Genomic DNA, 24,681 nt, shown 5'->3' with positions numbered 1-24,681 from the left:
AATCTCAAAGTTTAAATTAATTGCAGTATACATTAAAATCATCTACAATTAAACTATTAAAACCATAAAATTTAAATTTTTATAATGTTTCTGTATTATTTCTATGTATCTATTCTTCTGTAGCTTTATATTTTACCTTTACTGCCTTATTAATATTTTTGTCTGATAACATCATGTGGGAACATCATAGGCCTGGGATTGGGTAGCTTCATTTGACAAGTTACATTGAAAGGGGATGGCTACCACATACCCAGCAAGACACTCTAATTCCTTAGCATGCTAGATTTAGGCTCCCTCACAAATATCTAGAAACAGTACTTAATTAGTTAGCACATGCCATCCTATTCAATTTGAGAATTCGTGTTTAGGATCCTCCTAGAGTCTTAGAGAAATCAAACCCATATTGTGTTACCCTCGTGTAATGAGAAGAGGAAGAAATAATGGGAAGACGCAACAAGCAGGCCACTGAAAAATGAAATAAAATGACAGCAAATCAGCTGTTTTGAGGATGTGGGGATTTTAAAACTATCTGCAGTATTGGTTTCAATGAGTGAATTTACTTTGTCTGAAAGGATTTTAGCAAAAAGTTGTGTTTTGATTGCAGTGATGAAGAAATTAAAAGTCAATATAAATCAATTATCTCCTAACTTCTCTAATCTCTGTGAAATCAAGGAAGTCTTTATGTACAGACATACAGAAAAATCATTTGTCACCATTCACAAAAATATTAAGAAAATGGTTGTAACAATTACCTAAATGGCTAGCTTTCTTATTGATTCTGCTGTACATTGTTCTTTAAGACTCTAAGAGCACATAATTTCTAACATCATTTTTACCCTTATAGGGAATCTGTTGTTTTATTTACTACAAGTAGACTTAACATGTTATGATGTTAAGAGTTTCGGGATGCCTCTAATCACCCCAGTACCTCCCTGACTCACCAATCTTGGCCTATTCTTCAGTGAGTCATGATGCTGGGGAAGAGCTCCTTGCCCAACCACAACAAACATTCTTCAGTTAACTTCTATTCACTGATCCACTAATGAATCCTTGGTCAGTGCTTTTCAAAGTTCAGTGAACCTAAGAATCACCAGGGGCGCACATTAAATATATAGATTGCTGCCCCCTCATTCTAATTTACAGGGTCTGAAGTGGGGCCTGGGAATTCACATTTTAAATAAGGATACCAAGTAAATCCCATGATAAGGTCACTTGCAGACAAAACTCTGAAAGTGATGCTGACTTGGGAAGCGGAAAATGTTGAGGATCTCTTTAATACAGTGCAAAATGTCTATGAGAAAAATGATGAATTCACAGGTTTAGTTGGAAGCACTCGACCTTTGAATCTGTAATAAGCTTTGCCGATGAACGTAAGATGGCCAAAAAAGCAGCAGCAGATGAAAATTGTCATGAGCTCCCCTCCTCAGCCCCTTCTACATTTAGCCCTATAGACGAGCAGTACCCCCTTCCCATTCTCTATCATCCTCCACATTCACATAGAGCCTGGACATACATTGAAGATTGTCATCACATAGATTTATAGTTGGGGACCAGATTTCAATTCATGCTAGAAAATTTGAAAACATTATGGAAAATTGGTCTAGATAAAAAATAATTTGAAAACCAAAAGAAAGCTGAAGACAGAGAAAAAGCCTGAGCCTGGAGTGAGACCAAGATCCTGAACATGCCAGTGAGGAATTAATAGAGAGGGAGGTAGAGAGGGCTTCTCTTTGCTGCTGTCAGTTGGACATTCCATCCAACTGCCCCTGAAGTGCATTCCAGTCCACTGAGCACGCTCAGTTCATATGACTGACTTTCACTAAGTATAACAATCAATGAGTTCACCATAAAGCCTTTCCCAACATCAGGACAGTAAAGCGACTACTGAAAACCATTCCTGAATTTGTGATCAATGGACTCAAGTTTAGGGAAAGGAGCACCTTTGGTCTGCAACAATGGTTTGAATCCCAGTCTCTAATTACTTCTTTCCCAAATACTCTGGTCACCAAAGGGACAATATTTGGTGAGATGCAGCCATTTTGTTGGTTAGCAGGAGTTCAGACGCAAGAAAATGTCATAGTGGTAGAATACAGTATCAACTTCAACAACAAGCCCATCGCTGGAAGCTCCCAGACCATTGTGCGAATCACGTGGAGGAGGCACTTTCATTTAGAGAGGCTTATGTGAACCTTATGTGAGAAACTTGCCAACCTGCCTCTTTGATTTTTTAGCTTTACTGTTTCTAATACTTAGGTGCTATCTTTTAGAGACCCTGAAACAGCCAAGACATGACACTTAGTACAGAGGAATCCATAGGTAAGCATCATCAGATCCTGAGAAGTCAAGGCTCTTCCCTGTGTTCTGTTTCTGTGGAATTATAAGCATATATGAGGGCTGGGAGTGGTGTGTCATTGTGGGAGGACTGTGCACCTCAAAGGATTTATGAAGTGGTATGCTAAATACATAATAAAACCATGCTGGTTGTGAAGGACGAGTAATAGACTGGAAGCCTAAGAGATGGTTGTGCTTTAAAATTTATAGTCTACCTGAGGAGAAAGTGGCTACATATCAAAGAAAGGCAGTTGTTATTTAATTTTAAATACTAGAAGAGTCCTTTGGAAGTATTTCTCCCAATTTCCAGGTATGGCTGCCTTTCTGCTTTGCCAAAAAGATTGCCCTAAATGAGTATGTTGTTTGGTGTGGAGGTTCATAAGAAATCTTCATCTCCAAAAGCATTTCTCCTACAAACTTGCCACGTAGCTTGAAATTGCTGAATTCCTTTGACTCAATTTTTTTTCCAGTTTTCTAGAGTGCTTTATTCAAAAACATATATTCCTAGAAAATGCAAGTCAAACACATTTAGGTCATTGTCAGAAAACAGGAAGCCTTCATGAGCATGGGACAAAAAGAGGGAGTCAGCAGGCACGGGAGAATAGGTGGAGTTGAAAAGGGTATGGAAAAAGAAGATGGGAGAGGTATTGAGGGGAGGACGAGTGAAAAATAAACAGCTATGTTGCACCCCTGCCTTCTAATGCTTAAGTCAGAAGTGAGAAATTCACCTCATTGACTCTTAGAGCTAAACCCTGCAAGAGAGAATTTACAAGGCAACGCCCACTTGCCTGGAGGGATAAATAGGAATCCAGCATCTTTTATCTTCCCTTTCACATTTGATTCAGGTTTCAAAAATAATAGTAATAACTGAGCATCTGCTAGTTTCACTTATGTCATGGATATGAATAAAACAGTTCCTTCCATCAAAGAGCTAGCAGTCAAGGGAGAGAGAGAAAGAGAGAGAGGATAAATGAATGAATGAACTTTCTGTGTTGATTACAAAATAATTAACAGGAGGGCATTTCAGCATATATTTTAATATATTTTTCTGTACATTTTAGAGATGTTTGGGGATATTAACCTCACTCTTGGCATGCTGAACAAGGAAGATATTGTTAACAAGGTAGGGAAAACAGAGAAAAATCTTTTTCCCTTTTCCAGTCTTCTTGTTGCAACATTTCGTATATATTTTTCTTTGCCTCAACTTTCTCATTTTTCTCTGGCTTGTTACATGGCATTAGATTTTTCAGTAAATGCAGTTGTAATGAAAGTCATTGTAATGTTTAAGCAATGATATTTAGCATTTCAAGAATCACAGCATCTATGTCTAGAAAATAGCAAAAAAAATTCCTTTTTATAACTGTATACAGGCAGATGTGGAAAAGTGTATGTCAGACTGACAAACACGTGGATGAGACTGTTTCCTTTATAATTTGAGGGTTATTACAAAAATCCCAAAAGCTCTTCCCTGCTCATCTATAATGCTATTTCACAGCTGGAAGTTTACCTAAGAATTGAAGGCTTTTCACATTTCAACAACCTTTTATAAAATAAAAGAAATAACTGCCCTTCATCGAACACTTATCTGGGAAGTAAAATGCTAGATATTTTCCAAACAACAGTGTATTGTACAATATTCACTCCTCAGAACAATTTTATCAGGTAGGTATTGTTATTTCCATTTGATAACTGAGAAAAAATTAGGCAGAGAGAAGTTACATGACTTGCTTAACTAAGAACAGCAGGACTGTATCCAAAAGCAAGCCCATCTGACCCCAAAAAAATGTTGGTAATCATTATTCAGTGTTGTCTGCTTGTGAAGGGCAGTGCCTATGCCTTTATCTCTTAATTCAGTGGTTCTCAACCCTGACCATATATTAGAATCCCTTAGAGGGTTTTGGGAAAATATCAACACCCAGGCCCTACTACCAGGGATTCTGATTGGATCAGTCTGTGAAAAGCTTGAGCATTTAAAGCACCTGGAGGTAATCCAAACATTTAGGTACGGTTGAAAACCATTACATGAATCTCTCGGTAGAAGTCACCTTTCCGAAAGAACACTATTTCTCAAACATTGGGAATCACTTGGAGAATAACCTCCGGATCCCAGAAGCACTGAAGGAAAATTTCCAGTAAAGGGATCAGGGAATATATATTTTTAACAAGCACTTCCTAGTTATTTTATGGTGAGTCTAGTTAAAGAATAATAATAGCCAGCATAACCAAGAGGTTAAGGTGCCAGCTAAAATTCAGAATATTGGTTTCAAATTGTAGCATCAGTACGTGACACTAACTACATTAAGCTCCCTGGGGCTCAATTTCCTCATCTATAAAATGAATATATTTGTGGTACCTAATACAGGGACTTGTGAGCATTAATAAAATGCTCCAGATGATGAGTCTGGCACAGTTCCAGGAATGTGGTGCGAGCTCCTTGCCAAAGAACAAAGCCCACAGACAGGAGAGTAAGCACATAGAGCAAGGAAAGGACTCACAGAGATAGTTAGGCAGGCCCAGAAAACACAGGGAAGAAAGCAAAGAAAAATTATGCGTTATTCTTAAACCTCCCAAGGACCAGCCCTGAGGAGTAATGCAAAGGATGCTATTTAACAACTTAAGCATGGGGGGAGTGGCTAGAGGTGCATGTTGAAGCTGTTGGAGATTTCAGAACACCAGTCTCTTTCATCATCCAGAGGACACATAGCCACCTAAAAGATTTACAAGAGCCCTCACACAGGGCATCGAGTCAAGAAGGTTGTCCACAACTTTCTGTCTGCAGAGGCATGAATGAAACAAGGGCCTGTAAATGTCCCTTAGGATCCAGTTTCATAGCTTAGCAGCCTCTTGGGGGGTTACAGTGTGTTCCCTAGTACCATATCACTCCCTGGTAGTAAGGGCAGCAATTAGGCTGACAGGCATTTCCATTCCCCTGAGTGTCCCATAACAGTGATTTTCAAAAGACATGCAATGGCAGGTAGCCTTTCCTAGTCTTCAATTAGATCTTGCCATAGAAATGTAGCCAAGTTAAAACAGTTTTTAGAATTAACTTTGCTCTTTAGCCTTTGACTCCTAAAGATGCACGTTATGTTCAGAAAGCCTCAACTAAGGCCAGGCAGGGTGGCTCATGCCTGTAATCCCAGCACTTTGGGAGGCCGAGGCAAGTGGATCACCTGAGGTCCCGAGTTAGAGACCAGCCTAGCCAACAAGCAAAAACCCCATCTCTACTAAAAATACAAAAATTAGTTGGGCATGGTGGCACACACCTGCAATCCTTGCTACTCAGGAGGTTGAGGCAGGAGAATCACTTGAACCCAGGAGGCGGAGGTTGCAGTGACCTGAGATCATGCCATTGCACTCCAGCCAGGCCAAAAAGAGCAAAACTCCATCTTAAAAAAAAAAAAAAGAAAGAAAGAAAGCCTCGATTAAGACATATAATATGAAATCTACTGTGTAGTAAAGATATATTGCTTACTTTAATGGTGTTATTCATTAGGATTTCATTTGATTCCTTTATTTTTGCTAGCCAAATTTCTGTGTATGCCTTTGTATGTTCACAGGAAGACATTTACAGTCATCTCACTTCTGTTATTCAGAATACTGACATCTTGGATGATGCAATTGTCCAACGGTTGATTTATTATGCTTCTAAGGATATGAGAGACAACAATGTAAGTTTGGTTCATGATGGTGAAAAGGGTCTTTAAGTGACCCAACTGCACCCATGTGGACATCAGTAAGCTCTTCTACACTGTTGCCGGGACCACAAATCACTTGTATTTGTTCTTCGTGGTAACTTGGATATCATTGTAATGCCTGATATTTACTCCTTCACAGATGAGGAAACTGAGGCAAAGATAAGAATGATTTTAGAGGTGATATTATCCAACCTCTTTTTAGATGAGGAAGTTCACCATTAAAGATATATTTTTTTCAAAGTAACACAGCTATCTATTGACAGAACTAGTAACATAACTAGAAACCACTGTTCTTGGCTTCTATATGACTTATTTCTTTATGTAACTACTTATCTTAGATTGATAGACAACACAGCAAAAATAATAATAATTTGTAGAAATACTTTGAATCCTAGGATGATGTTATTTCTTCCAGAAAGAAGTATTACTTGTTCCTGCCAAGGGCACTAACAATTTATGATTGCTCTCAGGGCTTGAGATTTTTGGGTCACTTCTATAACTGCAAAATTGGATTGTCATTCATGAGCGTACCAATTTAAGTTTTCATCTGAACACAGCCCTTTGGTGTCTTAGCCCAAAAGACAAGAGGTGGGATGACCAAAGTCTCACCACCGGTTGGCCCTGAACTCTGACTATTGCTTCAAAATGCAACAAAACAGTCCCAAATGCAGGGCTTATCTCTCTAGATCAATAATCTTTTCCAGGCCTCAACTCAGTAATTCATTCCAACCTATATTGTGAGTTTGCTGATGGTTTTATGAGTATGTATTTTTAATATCTTATCTGGGTCTTTTGTATTTTCCTCAGGAGGGGGTTTGATCAAATTTACCTAGCTTACCATCACCAAAATCAGAAGTTTTTCCCAATACCACCAATATTGGACATAATTAGGCCAGATTAACACCAAAACCAAAGCTCTCAATTCCTAGCCCATTTCCTTTCACTTTTCCTTTCAGTCTTTCAACCACAGTAATTTGCATCACTTAAACATAAAATGTAAGTCCTGTGTCCATGGTACCAGATCAATCAGCAAGAAAACAGCTACTGACCTCCAAGTTTACTAGAACTCTATTAAAACCAGCATTTTAAATGCATTCAAATTACCTCTGCTTTCCCAGCTACTGACGCCTACCAAGAGTTTCTCACTATGGTTTTGTAACAGCCTGTTCTCCCTTCGTCCCAACGCTAGAGGAGCTTATAAATAGTGCGGCTGTATAGTAGAGAACAGGCTGCTGGAAAACTATGGTGAAAGATTCTTGGTAGGTGTCAGTTGCTGGGAAAGCAGAGGTAACTTGATTGCACTTTTAAAAACTGGTTTTAATAGTGTTCTTGCAGATTTGGGGGTCAGTAGACGTTTTCGCAGACTCCAAAAGAAGAGAAGGTGGGAGGAATGGTGAGGGTTCACTAGAAGCCCAAATCTCACCATTACACAGTTGAACCATGTGACCAAACCTGCACATGTACCCCCTGAATCTATAATTTTAAAAGTAAATAAACGCATACATAAATACTATGCTTACTAGCTCTCCTCCGTAGACTCACTCTGCCCCTTTTCTAGTTGTTATTGTTATTTTTCTTTTCCTCCTCAGATGCTCAGAGAAATCAGAATGCTAGCTGGTGAGGTTTTGGTGTCTCTTGCTGCACATGATTTCAACTCTGTGATGTATGAAGTACAAAGTAACTTCAGGATCTTAGAGCTACCAAATGAATTCGTTGTGCTTGCCCTGGCTGAATTGGCAACCAGCTATGGTATAGCGGGAATATTCTCCAGTTTTCCCTGGGAAATGACAACTCCTAATTGTCTAAAAGCTAAATGGGAGCAAATGGTAGAAGAGATAGCATCTCTACCTTCTTCTGTACCAAGAAATATTGATAGAGGGATGTGGGCAGCTGTTTAAAATGAGCATGGATGATTCTGCTGCCCAGCCACTGGTCCAGACTGCTCTGAATTTGGCCACTCTCCCATCCTCACCTTCCCCTTCATCCAGCTTTGCATTTGCAGAAGCACATTTTCTGTAAGGTGTATTCTACAAACCACTGAACACTTACATGAAATAGGGATCCCTACCATTTATTTCTACACTACTTTATTTAACAGATATTTAGGAATCACCTGTTACATATGTTTACATATACTTTGGGGATACAGGAAAGATCTGGTGAGAGAGATTGACATTAATAAATTAATTATCCAACTAAGCAATTGCTGGCAGCATTGGTGGTATAGTGGTGAGCATAGCTGCCTTCCAAATAAGCAACTGCCACTTAACAACAGGCACAAGTGGCTGTGTAGCTAGAACGTTATTTTCTTTTTTTATTATTATTATTATACTTTGGGTTTTAGGGTACATGTGCACAATATGCAGGTTCGTTACATACGTATCCATGTGCCATGTTGGTGTGCTGCACCCATTAACTCGTCATTTAGCATTAGATATATCTCCTAATGTTGTCCCTCTCCCCTCCCCCCACCCCACAACAGTCCCTGTAGTGTGATGTTCCCCTCCCTGTGTCTATGTGTTTTCATTGTTCAATTCCCACCTATGAGTGAGAACATGCGGTGCTTGGTTTTTTGTCCTTGCGATAGTTTACTGAGAATGATGGTTTCCAGTTTCATCCATGTCCCTACAAAGGACATGAACTCATCATTTTTTATGGCTGCATAGTATTCCATGGTGTATATGTGCCACATTTTCTTAATCCAGTCTATCGTTGTTGGACATTTGGGTTGGTAGAACCTTATTTTCAACTAGCCCCTCCTTGATTATCTAACTACAGCCTAGTATTAAGGTGGGGTAGAGATGGGGGAATTATAGAAACATCTTTCTACTGCACCTCATCTGCCTCCTCCATGCAGCCCTGAAATGCTTCTTGTTGATTTGGAGTCACAGAACCCCAAATTTGAGAAGATAAATAACACCTGTCTCCTTTCTGCCCCTCACTCCAGTATCCCAGAGTATTCCCTTCATGATGATGACCCTGCTCACCATGCAAACCATGCTCAGGCTGGCTGAGGATGAAAGGATGAAGGGGACTTTCTGTATTGGTGGGTATCCTGAGGATTTCCTTTTTGCTTAAAACCAGACTGTGAACTGTCTTACAAATGAAGCAAAATTCTTGTTTTCCCTTTAACTCCAATCTTGTCCTTTTGAACAATAATAGCTACCACTTACTGAGTGCCTACCACATGGAAAGTCCTCAGCAGGGAGTTATCTCATTCAATCATCACAGCAATTCTGCAAGATAAGTACTATTTGCCCATTGTATAGAGGAGAAACTGAGGTTCAAGCAAAGTAAAGAATTTTCCCAAAATGATGACACAGTCAAAGAGATATAGAGGTGGCATTCAAACCCAGGTCTATGGGAACACCCAGTCTACACTCTTCACTGCCCTGTACAACTTCCATTTTGACTGAACTTCTTCTCTAATTGGACAACACTTTCTTGGCAATGATTGTCAGCATTTACCAGCTCTTAGCATAGGTTAAATTTTGGCATCTGATTATAAGGTAATATTGTAATAATGATAACTAAACAAAGTAATCAAACTACAAGCAATCATAAAATCAAGAAAAATAGGCAAGCAAACTATGGTCACAAACTCCTCTACTCAAAACTGAAATATGTCACAGAAATGAAGAGCCTACAGAGAAGAACGTGCCCTGGAATTCCCAGGAAGCAGTGTTTGCAGTGTACAGGGAGGTTTCTTGGATGAGACTGGAGACCTGGTCTCTTGTCTCTGCTCAGCCACTGAGCCACCAGGTGACCCTGCCCTTCTCTCAGTCCCAGTTTCAGCTCTAAAAACATCAGAATAAGTGATTGCTACATTCCCTTCCACTTCCAACATAGGCTAACACTACTATTTTGTAATTTAAAAGCCCACGCTGTCAGGAATGTCTTCTTTACCTATCAACAAAGGCTCTTCTATTCCATTTTTCCCATTTCTTCTTGTTCTGTCATCAAAGTAATATTTTTATCTGATACATATTGAGAACTTGCTATGTGCCCGGACACTGCCCTGGGTATTTTAAGATTACTATTTCATTTAACTCTCACAGCAACCACATTAGATGGGTAGCATTTTTTCCACCTTTTTACAAGTGAGAACATTGGACTTAGAAAGTTTCAAACAGCTTGCCTTAGGTCACACAGTCAGTACATGGCAGAGCCAAGACTGTCAACTATGACAGTCTGACTCAAGGACCTGTGCAGCTATACTAGACTAACCCACTTTCAATACTTTTTACTATTCCTACTTATTATCATAGCTAACACTGTGTTCCCACAAATAAACTTTGGAGCCTCTAACAGCATTTCTACCTTTAATATTAACAACCAAGAATGTAAAATTAAATAAAACTGGAAATCCTCATGAACATTACTAAGGGAATTCTCTGTGTTATAAAATTATCTAAGTGCCTTTGGTCTTAAAGCACCTTTTTGCCTGACTGCCACTAAAGAAAAGGTATAAAATGAAATAGATATCTATCCATCCATCCATTCAGCCATCCATCCATTCATCCATACCTAGTCATTTGATCAATCAGCAAATTAGCAGACATTGTGCTGGCTGCTTCACATACCATGAACCAGCAAGATATCATCCCTTACTTCAGGTTGCTTACAGGTCAGTTAGAAACGTACACACACATACACACGCACACACACACACACAGACACACACACATACACCAAGAAATAAACTATTATAAAGTATAGCTAGAGATTCTCAAAGAAATTATAAGGAGTTTGGAGAGACTGTGAATGAGCCACTAAATGGCCGGCTCTACAGCTATAACGTGCTTCGGGTGTTTTCCACGGTATTTTGTGAATGGGAGGAGTCCCTGAAGAATGGACTAATTAATTTTCTTTATCATCTAGCAAAATAAGTGGCACACAAGGGCTGAAGAAAAAATATTATTATTATTTTATGCATTTCATGCAAATATATATGGATTCGTGGCCCAAATGGTATTTTGGCAGGCCTAAGATTTCTTTTTAATTTTATTGAAGTAAAATATAGACACAGAAAATCATGCAAATCAGAAGTGTACATGTTGATGAGTTATTTCAAAGTGAAGTTGCCCATCTGGCCACTACTTAGGTCAAGAAGTGGGAGATTGTCAGAGCCCAGAAGCCACCTCATATTACCTTCAAAGGGTAACCACAATCCTAACTTCAAACACCATTAGCTTTGTCTGTTTGTAATATTCATCCATGTTGTTCTGTGGAGCTATCGCCCATTTTTATTTCTGTATTCTATTACATGTCTATAGAATGTAATAGAATTCTACCTATTAGCAGCTATTTATACTATATTCTGTTTGGGGCTATTACCAAAACAAAAAGCTAATATGAACGTATTCTTGTACAGACTTTTAGTGCTCATATCTACACATATCTAATGGCTATATACATAAGACTAGAATACTTGGGTCAAATGGAATGTATATTCAACTTTGTTAAATAGTGCCAAAGAGTTCTGCAAAGTGCTTGAACCAATTCACCCTTCTACCAGCAGTATGTGAGAATACCAGCTGCACCTTAGTCTTGTTAACACTTGGCATTGACTGTCTTAAATTTTAGACATTCTGGATAGTAGTGTCTCATTATGCTTTTAATTTGCATTTCACTATTGTGGCTGGGCACTTTCTATATGTGTATTTGATGCAGTCGTAAGATCATCTAAAAACCATTACATATTTACTAATCATCAGCACTCTCTTCTCAAATTATCTCTCTTCTCAAATTATTTTATCATCTGTCCCATCTTTATATTTTTCTCAGTCTGTGGTTGTGTGTTTTAAATACAGCCCTTGAGAAATTCAGCAAAGCCATTTACAGATATGTCAACCACTGGAGAGATTTTCCCTACCCCAGACTGGATGCCAACCGACTGTCTGACAAGGTCTTCATGCTGTTCCAGTATATAATGGAGAAGTGGGCCCCATTGGCCTTACCCATGCAGGTGAGTGGGCCTCAGGATGCCTCAAGCTGGATGTCCTTATATACTGGTTGAAATTTCTCTTCTCTTTGTGACATGATAATTAGGCTCAGTATTTTTGGAAGCCATTGGTTGTATTTTGAGATTTATCAATTTTTTCTTTTTTTCCACCTATTTCAAATCACTATTTATTTATTCTTTCAGTTAATGTTTATTGAATCCCCATGACATGCCAGGCACTATTTCAGATGCTGAGGTTGTAGCAGGAATTAAATAAACCAAAATCCCACACTCATGAAATTGACATTTCAGTATGTGGAAAGAACAATCAATAAGATAAAATGAGTAAAAATCCCAGAAAGTTAGATATTTCACATTTTATATATTAAAACTCATATTTGAGCTGAGTCACTAATTAGGAAAAAATAGCAGTCCACAGGTGCTTCTTGTGTCTATGAATATCATGATTAAATAAAATAACATCTAAAGAATATACTTGGCTGTTTCAAAATACTGCAGTGCCTTGTCCTTGTAAAGAATAGATTACAAAGTGCATTCGCATGTATCTTGCTTTAAAAGTGTATTCCCTTTATCTTGCTTAATTGCTATAGTTTTTTTGAGCACGCTAAATGATATCCTATTTAGGTCTCTTCATTGCTTTATTATAAAAGGTTTAACACTTAGCAGCTTTCTCTAGTTTAATTTCTTTTCAACACTTTAAACTATTAAAGCATTTATTTTTTAACATCCTGAGGTAGTTAAATCGTTAGCAACATGGAACTTTAAAAATATCCTGTAGGGAAGTTTTTTCTTCAAGGCACCTGGAAAACAAATTCAATGCATCTGTTTAATGACTACTCTCCTTGCTCCCCGCAGGAAGAGCCAGGAAAGTGAACAGAAGGTACAAAAGTGATAAGGGTGCACAGAGAGGGAAGCACTAACTGCCCTGGTGAGCTGCAACATTGGAATTGAGCCTTGCAGCCCATGAAGCTGCTCACCACAGCGAAGATGCATTCCCTACAGAGGGACTAAAACCTACTGAGGCAGAGGTTGAAAATGGGGTAGCATGAACGCCTGAGTGAGTGTGATGGGAGATGGGGAAGGGAAGAGAGAAAAAAAGATATAAGGCAGAAAGAAATGAAACCAGAAAGATGGCCTTAGTCACATAATGAAGAGCCTTAGCTGCTACATACAAGTTTGGACTTTTTTTTAATAAACAAGAAACCCTTGAAAGGTTTTAAGCAAGGATTTGAGAACTGCAGTAGAAAAAGCATTATAATATCAACATTAAAAATAGAGGGGTATGGGGTGGACTAAGATAAGACTACCTGCTAGGAGGCTATAGAAATATTCCAGCTCATAAGTGGTAAAGAGATCAATTAACATAGTGTTCGTGGAACTGATCAGAGGAGTCAGATGCTGAAGAATAGAATGACCAGGACTTGGCATCAATTGGATGCTTATTACGATGGAGCTACCTGGGATGGTTTCCTAGGTTTCTGACTCAGGTGATCTTGGGATCATCAGTTTAAACGAGGAGGAATTACAAATGTGAGACAGTACAAAATGGGTTTGATGTAGACATTTTGATTTGAATACCTATGGTACAGTCAAGTGGAGATATTAGTAGGTTTGAGGATATTCAGGTTTGGAGTTAAAAAGGAAAAGCAAAAACTGGACATACAGATTTGAGTATCATCGTTGCCTAAGTGACAACCAAATAAGTGGACTTAGATGGAGTTGTTTAAAGAGTATATAGAGTGGGAAAGTGGCAAAAACAGAGTTCTGGAGGGCATCAATATTAAGGGGAAAGCAAGGGAGAAGAACCCATGATGGAGAATAGGGAATGTGCTAAGAGTGTAGGAGAGTCAAGCAGAATGCGATCTTAGAAGCTTAGAAAGGAGAAGTTTTCAAGAAGCAAAGATGTAGTCCTGAGTGTTACAGCACTCAAGAAAAATCTCGACAAGTGTCCATTGCTTGGAAATGTGTGGTGGAAGAACCACCCAGCTAATACATAGTATTTAATGAAGTAAATGATAGTTGCCATTAGCCACTAAGTTTTGAGATGATGTGTTGTAAAATGTAGCTGATACAAAAAATTTATCAAACATTAGATAGAAAAGGCAGAATAGGCCGGGCGCGGTGGCTCACGCTTGTAATCCCAGCATTTTGGGAGGCCGAGGCGGGCGGATCACAAGGTCAGGAGATCGAGATCACGGTGAAACCTCGTCTCTACTACAAATACAAAAAATTAGCCAGGCGTGGTGGCGGGCGCCTGTAGTCCCAGCTACTCGGAGAGGCTGAGGCAGGAGAATGGCGTGAACCCGGGAGGCGGAGCTTGCAGTGAGCCGAGATTGCGCCACTGCACTCCAGTCTGGGCGACAGAGCGACCCTCCGCTTCAAAAAAGGCTGGAGTGCAATGGAGAAAAAGAAAAGGCAGAATATAGAACTCTATAAGAATGATGTCAATTTTTAACAAATTAAAATTCATGGAAAACATAGGAAATAATAAGTCAAATAAAAAATATACTAAAATATACCAGTGTTTATCCATGGGTACTATGTGTATTATGTTTTCTTCAACATAACATTTGTGATTTCTACATTTTTATAATCAGAATTTATCACATTTATATTTCATACTCTGGAAGTTGTTGATTTTCCACACTGAATGGCAGCAAGATTCTAGTGGATTGAGAGGTGAATGGGAGGTGAGAGGTAGAGACAGCAAATAAAGACCATATCTTGGAAACGCTTTGCTCCAAGGGCAGGAAAGACAAACAGAGTCAGGTGGGTGTAATAGTTGGGGTCAAAGTGAGGTGGAATCAATGAAGATTCTTTTTTTTTTTTTTTTTTTTTTGAGACGGAGTCTCACTCTGTTGCCCAGGCTGGAGTGCAGTGGTGTGCCGTCTCCACCCACTGCAAGCTCCGCCTCCCAGGTTCAAGTGGTTCTCCTGCTTCAGCCTCCCAAGTAGCTGGGATTACAGGCGCCCACCACCATGCCCAGCTAATTTTTGTATTTTTAGTAGAGACGGGGATTTCACCATGTTGGTCAGGCTGGTCTCGATTTCCTAACCTCAGGCAATCCACCTGCCTTGGCCTCTCAAAGTGCTGAGATTACAGGCGTGAGCCATCCTGCCGGCTTGAAGATTCTTTAAGATGAGGTAAGTTCTAGATTGCTTAATATACTAAAAGAAAGTGACTATTAGAGAGAGGTTTAAAAAATAGAAAAGCTCTGTCTCAAAAAAATACAATAAAATAAAATCTGGTATTACAAAAATTAGCCAGGCATGGTGGTGGGCGCCTGTAATCCCAGATACTCAGGAGGCTGAGGCGGGAGAATTGCTTGAACCTGGGATGCGGAGTTTGCAGTGAGGTGAGATAGTGCCACTGCACTCCAGCCTAGGCAACAAAGAGAGACTCTGTTTCAAAAAAATACAATAAAATAAAAAATAGGAGACAAGGGCAAGTATTGAAAGGAGTATCAGTATAAATATATATGTAAATACAAATATAGCTCTGTCCCATGCAATGATCTTAACCTGAACATTTTTTAAAGATTTTAAAGAATTTAAAGAACTATTTCTTGGCTGAAAGCAGTGAGGAAAGTTTTGAGGAGTACCTAAAGCTCTTGGTGTTCTGAAAACCTATGAAAAACATAAGGAAGTTTCAGAAATGGTATTTGTTTGCTGCCTGTACAGACTCTGAGCATCGTTAAGGCCCACGGGCCCACGGTGAGCTTGCTGCTGCATCGGGAAGACTTCCGTGGATACGCCCTGGGCCAGGTGCCCTGGCTCCTGAACCAGCATAAAGACAAAGAGATTGATTTCCATGTCACTCAGGTAAGAGCCATACCCTAAAGGAACTGAATCAGAGAACCCGCTTGCAACTCTCCCGGAGGCTATTAAGTCTCAAAAGACCCTAAGGAGCTTCAACTCCTGTTTGGGCAGCTGACTTTCAATATCTCTTGAGGAATATGAGGTAGGAAAAAGATTGTATCGCTGGATGATGGGAACTTCAGAAAGGGATTAAGAACGTTCATTCTGGGCCTGGCTCAGTGGCTCACAACTGTAATTTCAGCACTTTGGGAGGCCGAGGCGGGTGGATCACTTGAGGTCAGGAGTTTGAGACAAGACTGCCCAATGGGATGAAACCCCGTCTCTACTAAAAATGCAAAAATTAGCCGGGCATGGTGGCGCATGCCCATAGTCCCAGCTACTCCGGGGGCTGAGGCAGAAGAATCGCTTGAACCAGAGAGGCGGAGGTTGCAGTGAGCCGAGATCGCGCCATTGCACTCCAGCCTGGGTGACAGAACAAGACGCCCTCTCAAAAAAAAAAAAGGGGGGGGGAATATTCATTCATTCATTCCAAGCTACGGAGGCACTGAACAGGGTGGAAGGGGCCAGAATCATTCAAGAAAACGTGTAACTGCAGGAAGATGAGGAACTTGTTTTTCTCTCAAAACACAATTATTTGCCTTCCACATCCTGTGCAGCTGCTTCCCTGGCAGCCTCCAACTAACCTGTGGGAGTTTCCACTTTAGAGCCTAAAACAAATACTGACTGCAGCAGTTCTTTATGACATTGGCCTTCCAAGGAGCTTGAGAAGATCCATCTTTATCAATTTACTCCAGCAGGTAAGAAGACCATGATGTCAACTCCAATTTTTAATTTCAACCGGTTTTCTGTTTTTAACATCTACCACCTGACTTCCACCCCCATTCAGATCTGCAGAGCTCCAGAGCCTCCAGTAAAGGAAAATGAAATGGAAGCTTCAAGCTGTTTTCTCATTCTAGGTAGGACCAGCATCCAGAAGGCTTTTAATAAAAATGTCCCCAAGTGATGATGATGACAATGGTAAAAGGAGGGCAAACTGTCACATTAACTTACTTTCACACACACAAACACACACACTGTTTCTTTAACTCACAGTTTTCTGTGCCTGCCACTCGCCCCACAAGTTCCCAGGAGGAGCACGATGGGAAGAATGGCCAGTGATGCCAGGGTTCCCACGACTGGGATAGGTCCAGGGAGATAAAAATGTTCAGTTCTCAAACCAAGAAAGTCTCAGGAAAACTGGAGTGAGTTGACAATCCTAAAAATAGGAAATTTCTTTTTTTTTTCTTTTTTTGGTATTTGAGATTATTTGAGTCTGTGTCAAACCAGTCACCCTTTTTTCTTCCTGGTCGTCTCTTAGTGTCTACACCTCTTTAACCATCAGTCACTCCATCTCTCTCTCTCTGTCCTTCACTCTATCCTTTTTTATCTTGACCTTACTAATGTAAGGTCACCTGATTAGAAGGCCTGACTTGGGATACACGGGGGGGCACTAAAATCCCAGGGTCAGAATCCAAAACTATGCTCCCATACAGTCCCTGAGGAGGAGGGACAGCAGCAATCCAATACCGCCTGCACCTCTGCACTCCCCCAAATACTACATCACTTCTACCTCCTTGCATACCTTTCTGTCATGTGTATGCATACCTTTCTACTTCTCTCCTCACTGGCCCCTTTGTCTCTATACTTTCTTCTCCCTGACCTCTGCCTAGCTAACTAATTCACCTTACCTCTGATGCTTTCTAGAATAAACCACTGTCCTCCAACCAGGCCTTTTTTCACCCCTCCTTGCTTCAACACCTGCAGCTCTCACAGCTGGGGAAGCATCACTGCCATCTCTTCCTCCATCTTCACATGGTGTTCTCACTGTGCCCCATGTCTCTTCTCCTTTTCCTGTAAGGACACCAGTCATATTAAATTCAGGCCCACTCTAACAACCTTCTTAACTTCATTATATCTGCAAAGACCCTCGTTTTTAAATAAGGCCACATTCACAGATATGAACAGAAGTGGCCTAGGCACAGCAAGCTCTCTTAGGAACCAAACTGCTTAATTAATTCTGTGATACTGAAGAAGCATGGACGTAATAAAATCAAATTACCAACTGAAAAGTGCCTTGGATAATCTTCATGATGAATTTCCCTCCTCCCATTCACAAGTATTTTACCTAGGATGAAAATGAGTTCTTACAGCTCTAGTGTTTCTTGAACCTGCAGCCCATTCCAATCCTGGAGAGCTGATGGAATTTTTTGATGAACAAATAAGAAGTAATAATGAAGCCATTCGAATGGGAATCTTGACTTTGTTAAGATCGGCTGTCAGTGCTGATGGTAAGCAAGAGGGTTGAAGCCAACATGGTTTATTTCATACCAAGAAGGAGACTGAAGCCTATGCACTCTCTAATCCTATCCTACATCTTTTGGATGCTTATATAACATCATGTGCAAATGAAACTCTGTCTTCTCAATCTTCCACAATCTACAATTCCTTTCAACAGGCATCTTTAGTTACTTCTCTTCTTTCGTAACATTTATGGGTGCACCCAGTTGAGAAGAATTTTTGAGAATTAAAGTTAGAATTTAGAAGCTCTTGTAGGTTGATTAAATGGTCCAATATTAAGGGGTGTGTGGGAGGGAGTGTACAATTCTCTAGAGACTGATACGTTTACAAAAAAGCAGAATTTAATGAATTGCCATATTTTATTCCAGGAAGTACATATTTTCATAACATCGAATGCATCTTACAATTGAATGCATCTTTAATTATAATTAGCCACTATTTTTTGGTGCAATATGAAATAATGGTGCATGATAAAATTAGTGATATCTTAGATTTGCTAAAATACAAAAATTCATTTTTGCATAGTATGATATAGTTTTTTAACACTCAGTTAGCACTTTGATTTACTGAAGAATCAGCAGATGAATATGAAGCAGTCTCACAATATTTAGATCTGATCCACCAGGAATGATATATTGAAACCACTATGGAACCTAACATTTTAAACAAAATGAAACAAATGTAATAAGAAACAAAGAAAGCACTGGATATCATTAAAGATTTGGAAACAAAGAGGATGGGAGGGAATTGAAAAAAAAATAGGTTGTTAAAAACAAGAGACTTCACAATTATGTGCCATAATTCTGATAGCTTTTCATCAGTCCTAGAACATACTGTACTTCGATTGAGTCAGGCCTCTCAATTTCTCCCTCTGTCTTTCAGAGCCCAGGTTGAGGGATCACATCATTTCAATAGAAAGAACAGTCAAAATCGTCATGGGTGATCTCAGTACAAAAGTAAGAGAATTAATGGAAACTTTTGTCGATGGTAACTTTAAGAATAAATGAAATTATTTTGATTCTTTAAGGATCTACTTATGAGACTATTTTATAAAGAACTCTGTGGTCAATTCCATTTTTAAAAGAACTCCATCTTTTCCAAAAAGATAAACTTCATCAAGGTAGAGGCCTAAAGTACACACAGCTAAAGGACATCTCAGTGAAAAGATTTTTGCTTATTTAAAATAATTGTAGGAAATCAGTGGATTAACACATGAGTAGAATAAGAGCAAAGAGACTGTACCTCACTATGCCAATGCACTTCAGATAGTTTAAAAATTACTTGTTAATTATAAAGATAATGTATCTTCATCCAGGAAATAATAATCCCTAAACCTTGGTCTTAGCATAAACATCCTACTTTCCAACCAGACACTACCTAAAGCAAGTCATGCACATAGTGGATTGCTCAATATTCCTGATTATTTGATTAAAGTGTTCTAAGGCACAGTGGCTCACGCCTGTAATCCCAACACTTTGGGAGGCCGAGGTAGGTGGATCATTTGAGGTCAGGAGTTCGAGACCAGCCTGGTCAACATGGTGAAATCCCATCTCTACTAAAAATACAAAAATTAGCCATGTGTGGTGGCTCATGCCTGTAGTCCCAGCTATTCATGAGGCTGAGGCACAAGAATCACTTGAGCCCGGGAGGTGGAGGTTGCAGTGAGCCCAGACTGCACCACTGCATTCCAGCCTGGGCAACAGAGTAAGACACTCTCTTAAAAAAAAAAAAAAAAAAAGTGTTCTATGTTAGAAGTTATAGAACTTATACTGGGAAAACAAGAAACATTATCAAATATATTTTTGTAAGAATACCACATTTTATTTGGAATAAAATGTTAGACAGAAGCCAATTAAGAGGAATAAATTCTTTTAAGAAGCTTCGACTGCCAGTGACAACGTTTAAAATAGTAAAAGCTTTGCAATAAAAAGCAATAGAATGATTATACAAAAAAAACCTGGCCTAGTAACTGACAAAAGACAAAACAAGAATTACGAGAAGAGTTTAGGATAGCATAAAGAGCATAGATCTTTGAGGAAGGCCAACTCCCCAGGCAAAAATAGAGAAAAGGTGTACCTCTTCTCTAGGTAGACTACTCAGAGTCTTTATGCTAATTGTTTTGGCCACCATATAACTCTGCTTCCCTGTTCAAAATGGTTTTTTTCTTCCCACTCTCTTTTCAAAGACCTGTTCACTAAGGGATTGGTTCTCATGTTTCTATTCTCCAGAGAAGCAACATAATAAATGAATTAAAACCAAATTATTATATATACTATAATACAAGTTCATAAAAGTTCACTCTAATTTCTAGGGCCAGATATATTTCAGAATTGACAAGTTTTCAGCTTTTAGAAAAACATTACTCTGATAGAAACCCACAATCGAAATCCATGAATATTTCTGCAAGAAAATTAATGCATACCCACACAGCATAGAATAAGATTACAAATAGTTTTAAAACCATTCAGTTTGGGTTTTGCCACCAAATGAGTTGGCACTAAATTTAAGAAACAAAATTCCAGTTTTCATAGTTGTTTGGACTTAGAAATTGTGAATAAGCAGTTGTGGGCCTGTAGTTCAATCTGTTATCTTTCATTGAGTATTTTAAAAGCGAAGCAGTGTTTTAGCCCAAAGTTACCCAACAATTCATAATCTATAGTGATAGACAATATGTCTTTGGGAGCCAAGGAGAAAGATTTTGGCTAAAGAGAGCATTTCTGGTGACTCATAACCTATCAGTCACTTTCTGCTCCATCTATTTATACACGTTGAGCGTCACTAATCCAAAGGAAGTATGAAATGCTTCAAAATCCAAAACTTTTTGAGCACCAACATGACACTCAAAGGTCATGCTCAAAGAAAATGCTCATTATAGCATTTCGGAATTTGGATTTTCAGATTAGGAATGCTCAACCAGTAAGTATAATGCGAACATTTCAAAATCTGAAAAAAAAATCCAAAATTTGAACATTTCTGATCCCAAGCATTTCGAATAAGGATTATTCAACCTGTATTAACATTATTCAATTTATGTTCCTTTTTCAAAAATGTTCCCACTTAATTATCCTTAAGATTATAGAATAAAAGAAGGTAAATTTCCCTTCTGCAAAACATAGTAAAATGTTGCTATTGCATTGTTCTTACCCTAGATAAGAAATTCTGTTCTTCTTCTCATCCAAACCATGTGTGAAAAGTCCTATATTGAAGCTCGGGAAGGATGGCCATTGATTGATTATGTCTTCTCCCAGGTTGCAACGTTGAACAGGAATCTGGTATGCAGAGGCTACAGTTTTGAGTGATGCACTATAAAAAGTACAGTTCACTCAACTATGTTTCTTTTTAAAAAAATGATTAGGGTCCTTAATCTGTCACAGGAGTAGAGTAAAAAAATAAATAAATTTTAAAAAGATTAAAAATGACTGGAGTTCAATTAAATAACTGATTTTGAAGTAATATTTTAATCATCACTTTTATTGATAATTTTTACAGCCTCTAGTTTTCTCTTCTTTTTTTTTTTTTTTTTTTGCTAAAATCACCTCTAACTTATAATAAACACAAGATAGTTTAAATCAGTTTTCCTTAAGTTAACCCAGCCACCAAAAGCTTGGATTGGTGTTGTCTGAAGAGGGGCACAGAGACTGGATTGCTTCTGAGAAAGCAATAGAGATATCAATACTTGCTGCGATGGTGTCTTAGTTCATTCAGGCTGGTATAGCAAAATACCATGGAGCAGTGAAGTAATTCTATGAAGTGCATTTCTAAAATAGCACACTTCTGAAATCATAAATAAGTTTATTAGGGTTCTAACCCTTTGCTGTATACAAACAGAAATGTATCTGTTATATGAATGAGAAAAAACTGTATGCTGATGGAGCATGCTTTTAAAATCCTTTAAAAACACTCACCATATATAAAGGGAAATAGCATAAAATGATGTTTTATAAACAAAAAGTATTTATTTCTCACAGTTCAAGATGCGAGGAAGTCCATGATTGTCTAATGAGTGCCTGCTTCCTAACAGATGGTGATTTCTCACTGTGTCCTCACATAGTGGAAGGGACTAGCTAGCTCTCCAGGGTCTCCTTCATGAGGGCATGAATTCCAAACACTAGGGACTTTCTCTTATGACCTAATCACCTTCCAAAGACCACACCTCCTAATACCATCACCTTGGGCGTTCAGATTTCAACATATGAATTTTGGGAAAACACAAACACTCAGATCACACAACTGAGGTCAGCTTTCTTTGGATAAATAGGCTAAAAAATATGTGCTTATGATCTCTGTGATTTTAGCAAATTAGTCACAACTGAAATAACAGTTCACTCCACAAAGAAGCATGCTTTGAAAATTTTGCCCTGAAGAAAATGGCAAAGGCCTGAGAAGAAGAGGGGATATCTGCAGTTGAAGGAGCCTCACAATTTCTGTTTCTCTCTTTTAGCAAGGGTTGTGTTTTCCAACTAATTCCTCCAAGGGGTCCTTTCAAACAGGGATTAGATGTTGAAGGCCAAGATTTCTAGGTTCCATGAGCCCCTTAACTTGAGTGACTACATCCTCTACTCCAGAGTCTAAGAACACACCCAAGGAAAGTCAGAGGGGACCAACCTTAGGAGTCATTAACAAGTCACCTGTTTGATCTTTCTTGAAGGAGAAACCAGTGAAAACTAACTTTCATGAGAATGAAAAGGAAGAGGAATCTGTCCGAGAAACAAGCCTTGAGGTCTTAAAAACCCTGGACCCACTGGTCATCGGAATGCCTCAGGTAAGGGGTCTTTTGTCACCACTTACAGTTACTTTGATCACCTTCTTAAAGCCCAGCCTGTGTAAGAATAAAGACATGAGTTTGTTCTCCATTTGTCATCAGCTTCTTGATGCTCTGACTAGAGGCAGTGTATTGCAACGCTGTGTCCAACACATAGTGATTCCTCAAAAACAGATGTTGAATTAATATAAAGTATCTTACATCTGGATAGTTCATGACAATTTATATATATATATTAATATACTATTTCTCTTCTTCCTCTAACGCATACAGTAATATGAAGTAGTGGTTTTAATGCAACCGATGCCAAACTTACCCTATTCCATCTGGGAAAGTGTTAAAAGCAGCCATTCTCAGGCCTCACTGGAGACCTGATCATTTGAAACTCAAGGGGAAGAGCCTTGGAATCTGTAGTGCCCAGAAGTACATAGCACAGCCAGAAGACAACCAACAGACCATACCATTTAAGTGGTAGATCAGAGGCTTCATCCAGGATGATATGTGGTTCCTGAGTTATCTGGGATATTTATTTAAAATGCAGATTTCCAGGTCACATACCAGACCTACCGAATCAGCAAAACTGGACATAGAGACCAAAAGTCTACAATCAACTAAGTTCCAATATTTCTGATACATACTAACGTTTAAGACCTTCTGATATAGAAGTAAATGATGAAAAAAATAACCTAGGGTCAAACCCTAAAGGGCCTGGAATGCCAAACTTTTACCTTATGGTTGATAAACCAATGAAAATTTTAAGCAAGAGATAAACATTTAAAATGATAATTGTAGGGAATCAGCAGATTCACACATGAGTAGACTAAGAGCAAAGAGACTATATAGTAGATCAGATGCAACTTGTAGGAACTACAGCAATGTCATTGCAATACAAATGAGACACGAAAGGGCACGAGACATCTTACAATGAAAAAAGGACGGAGTCTGGTGATTAAATATAGATGACAAAGAAGAGAGAAGAGTGCAAGTTGACACCAAGATTTCCATTAGGACAAGAGAGTTTTCTAAGGGACATAAACCATACTAAAGAAACCACAATGCTTCAGACTTCCAGAGCAGGAAGGTCAGAGCCTGAAGCACAGAGGACAGCAGCAGCCCATTCACTATCCTCTCCCAAGCTTCTCAGCTGGGGCAGTCACACTCCAATCCTGGAGTTTGGGGAAGTACTTGGGGGATTTTTGGTTGTCACATTGACAAGAGGAATACTGGCACTTTGTGAGTGGGGCTTAGGGATGCTAGCATTCCCCTAGTGTCTCGAGCAGTCCCTCACAACAAAGAATTGTCCTGCCCCACATTCCAGCAACATCCCCATGGAGAAATACTGACCAACACTCACTACAGCTAACACCTGAAAATCAATGTGCTGTGCAGAGGCTTCATTTAATGATCTCATCTTGACTTGGCCCGAAAAGCAAAATAATAACAGGAGAAAAGCTTCTAAATCAGAGAAAAACATGCAGTGAGGACCAGGGAGAAATAATGGAAAAGAATAAGTAATCCTTGCATCATGCCCTATTTTCCACAGGTGCTATGGCCAAGGATCCTGACTTTTGTGGTACCTGCAGAATACACAGAAGCTCTGGAGCCCCTGTTTAGTATCATCAGAATTCTGATTATGGCAGAGGAGAAGAAGAAGCACAGTGCCAAGGAGTCGACAGCACTTGTCATCTCTACGGGAGCTGGTCTGTACACTCATAAACATAGAAAAGCTTTTCTATTATGAGGGATCCATTTCCAGGAAGGCTACAGTGCTTT

The 24,681-nt window shown here is 39.1% G+C and overlaps 1 protein-coding gene across 1 annotated transcript in view; it reads left to right on the top strand.

The window, feature by feature from the left end:
• The first annotated feature begins 1,798 nt into the window (after positions 1–1,798).
• Positions 1,799–24,681, top strand: part of MROH2B (maestro heat like repeat family member 2B) — a 64,553-nt gene continuing 41,670 nt past the window's right edge. Inside the window, exons 1-14 of the mRNA XM_032135471.2 lie at positions 1,799–2,316; positions 3,393–3,454; positions 5,889–5,999; positions 7,616–7,775; positions 8,974–9,072; positions 11,840–11,994; positions 15,672–15,812; positions 16,514–16,606; positions 16,696–16,765; positions 18,023–18,136; positions 19,029–19,102; positions 21,296–21,418; positions 22,795–22,908; positions 24,452–24,608. Of these exons, the coding sequence (XP_031991362.1) occupies positions 2,289–2,316; positions 3,393–3,454; positions 5,889–5,999; positions 7,616–7,775; positions 8,974–9,072; positions 11,840–11,994; positions 15,672–15,812; positions 16,514–16,606; positions 16,696–16,765; positions 18,023–18,136; positions 19,029–19,102; positions 21,296–21,418; positions 22,795–22,908; positions 24,452–24,608 (1,501 nt within the window). The 5' untranslated portion in view covers positions 1,799–2,288. The remainder of the gene's footprint in view (positions 2,317–3,392; positions 3,455–5,888; positions 6,000–7,615; positions 7,776–8,973; positions 9,073–11,839; positions 11,995–15,671; positions 15,813–16,513; positions 16,607–16,695; positions 16,766–18,022; positions 18,137–19,028; positions 19,103–21,295; positions 21,419–22,794; positions 22,909–24,451; positions 24,609–24,681) is intronic.

This window comes from Hylobates moloch, unplaced genomic scaffold (genome assembly GCF_009828535.3).
Source record: "Hylobates moloch isolate HMO894 unplaced genomic scaffold, HMol_V3 SCAFFOLD_17, whole genome shotgun sequence".
Lineage (NCBI taxonomy): Eukaryota > Metazoa > Chordata > Mammalia > Primates > Hylobatidae > Hylobates > Hylobates moloch.
This window is presented reverse-complemented; position numbering and strand designations above follow the sequence as displayed.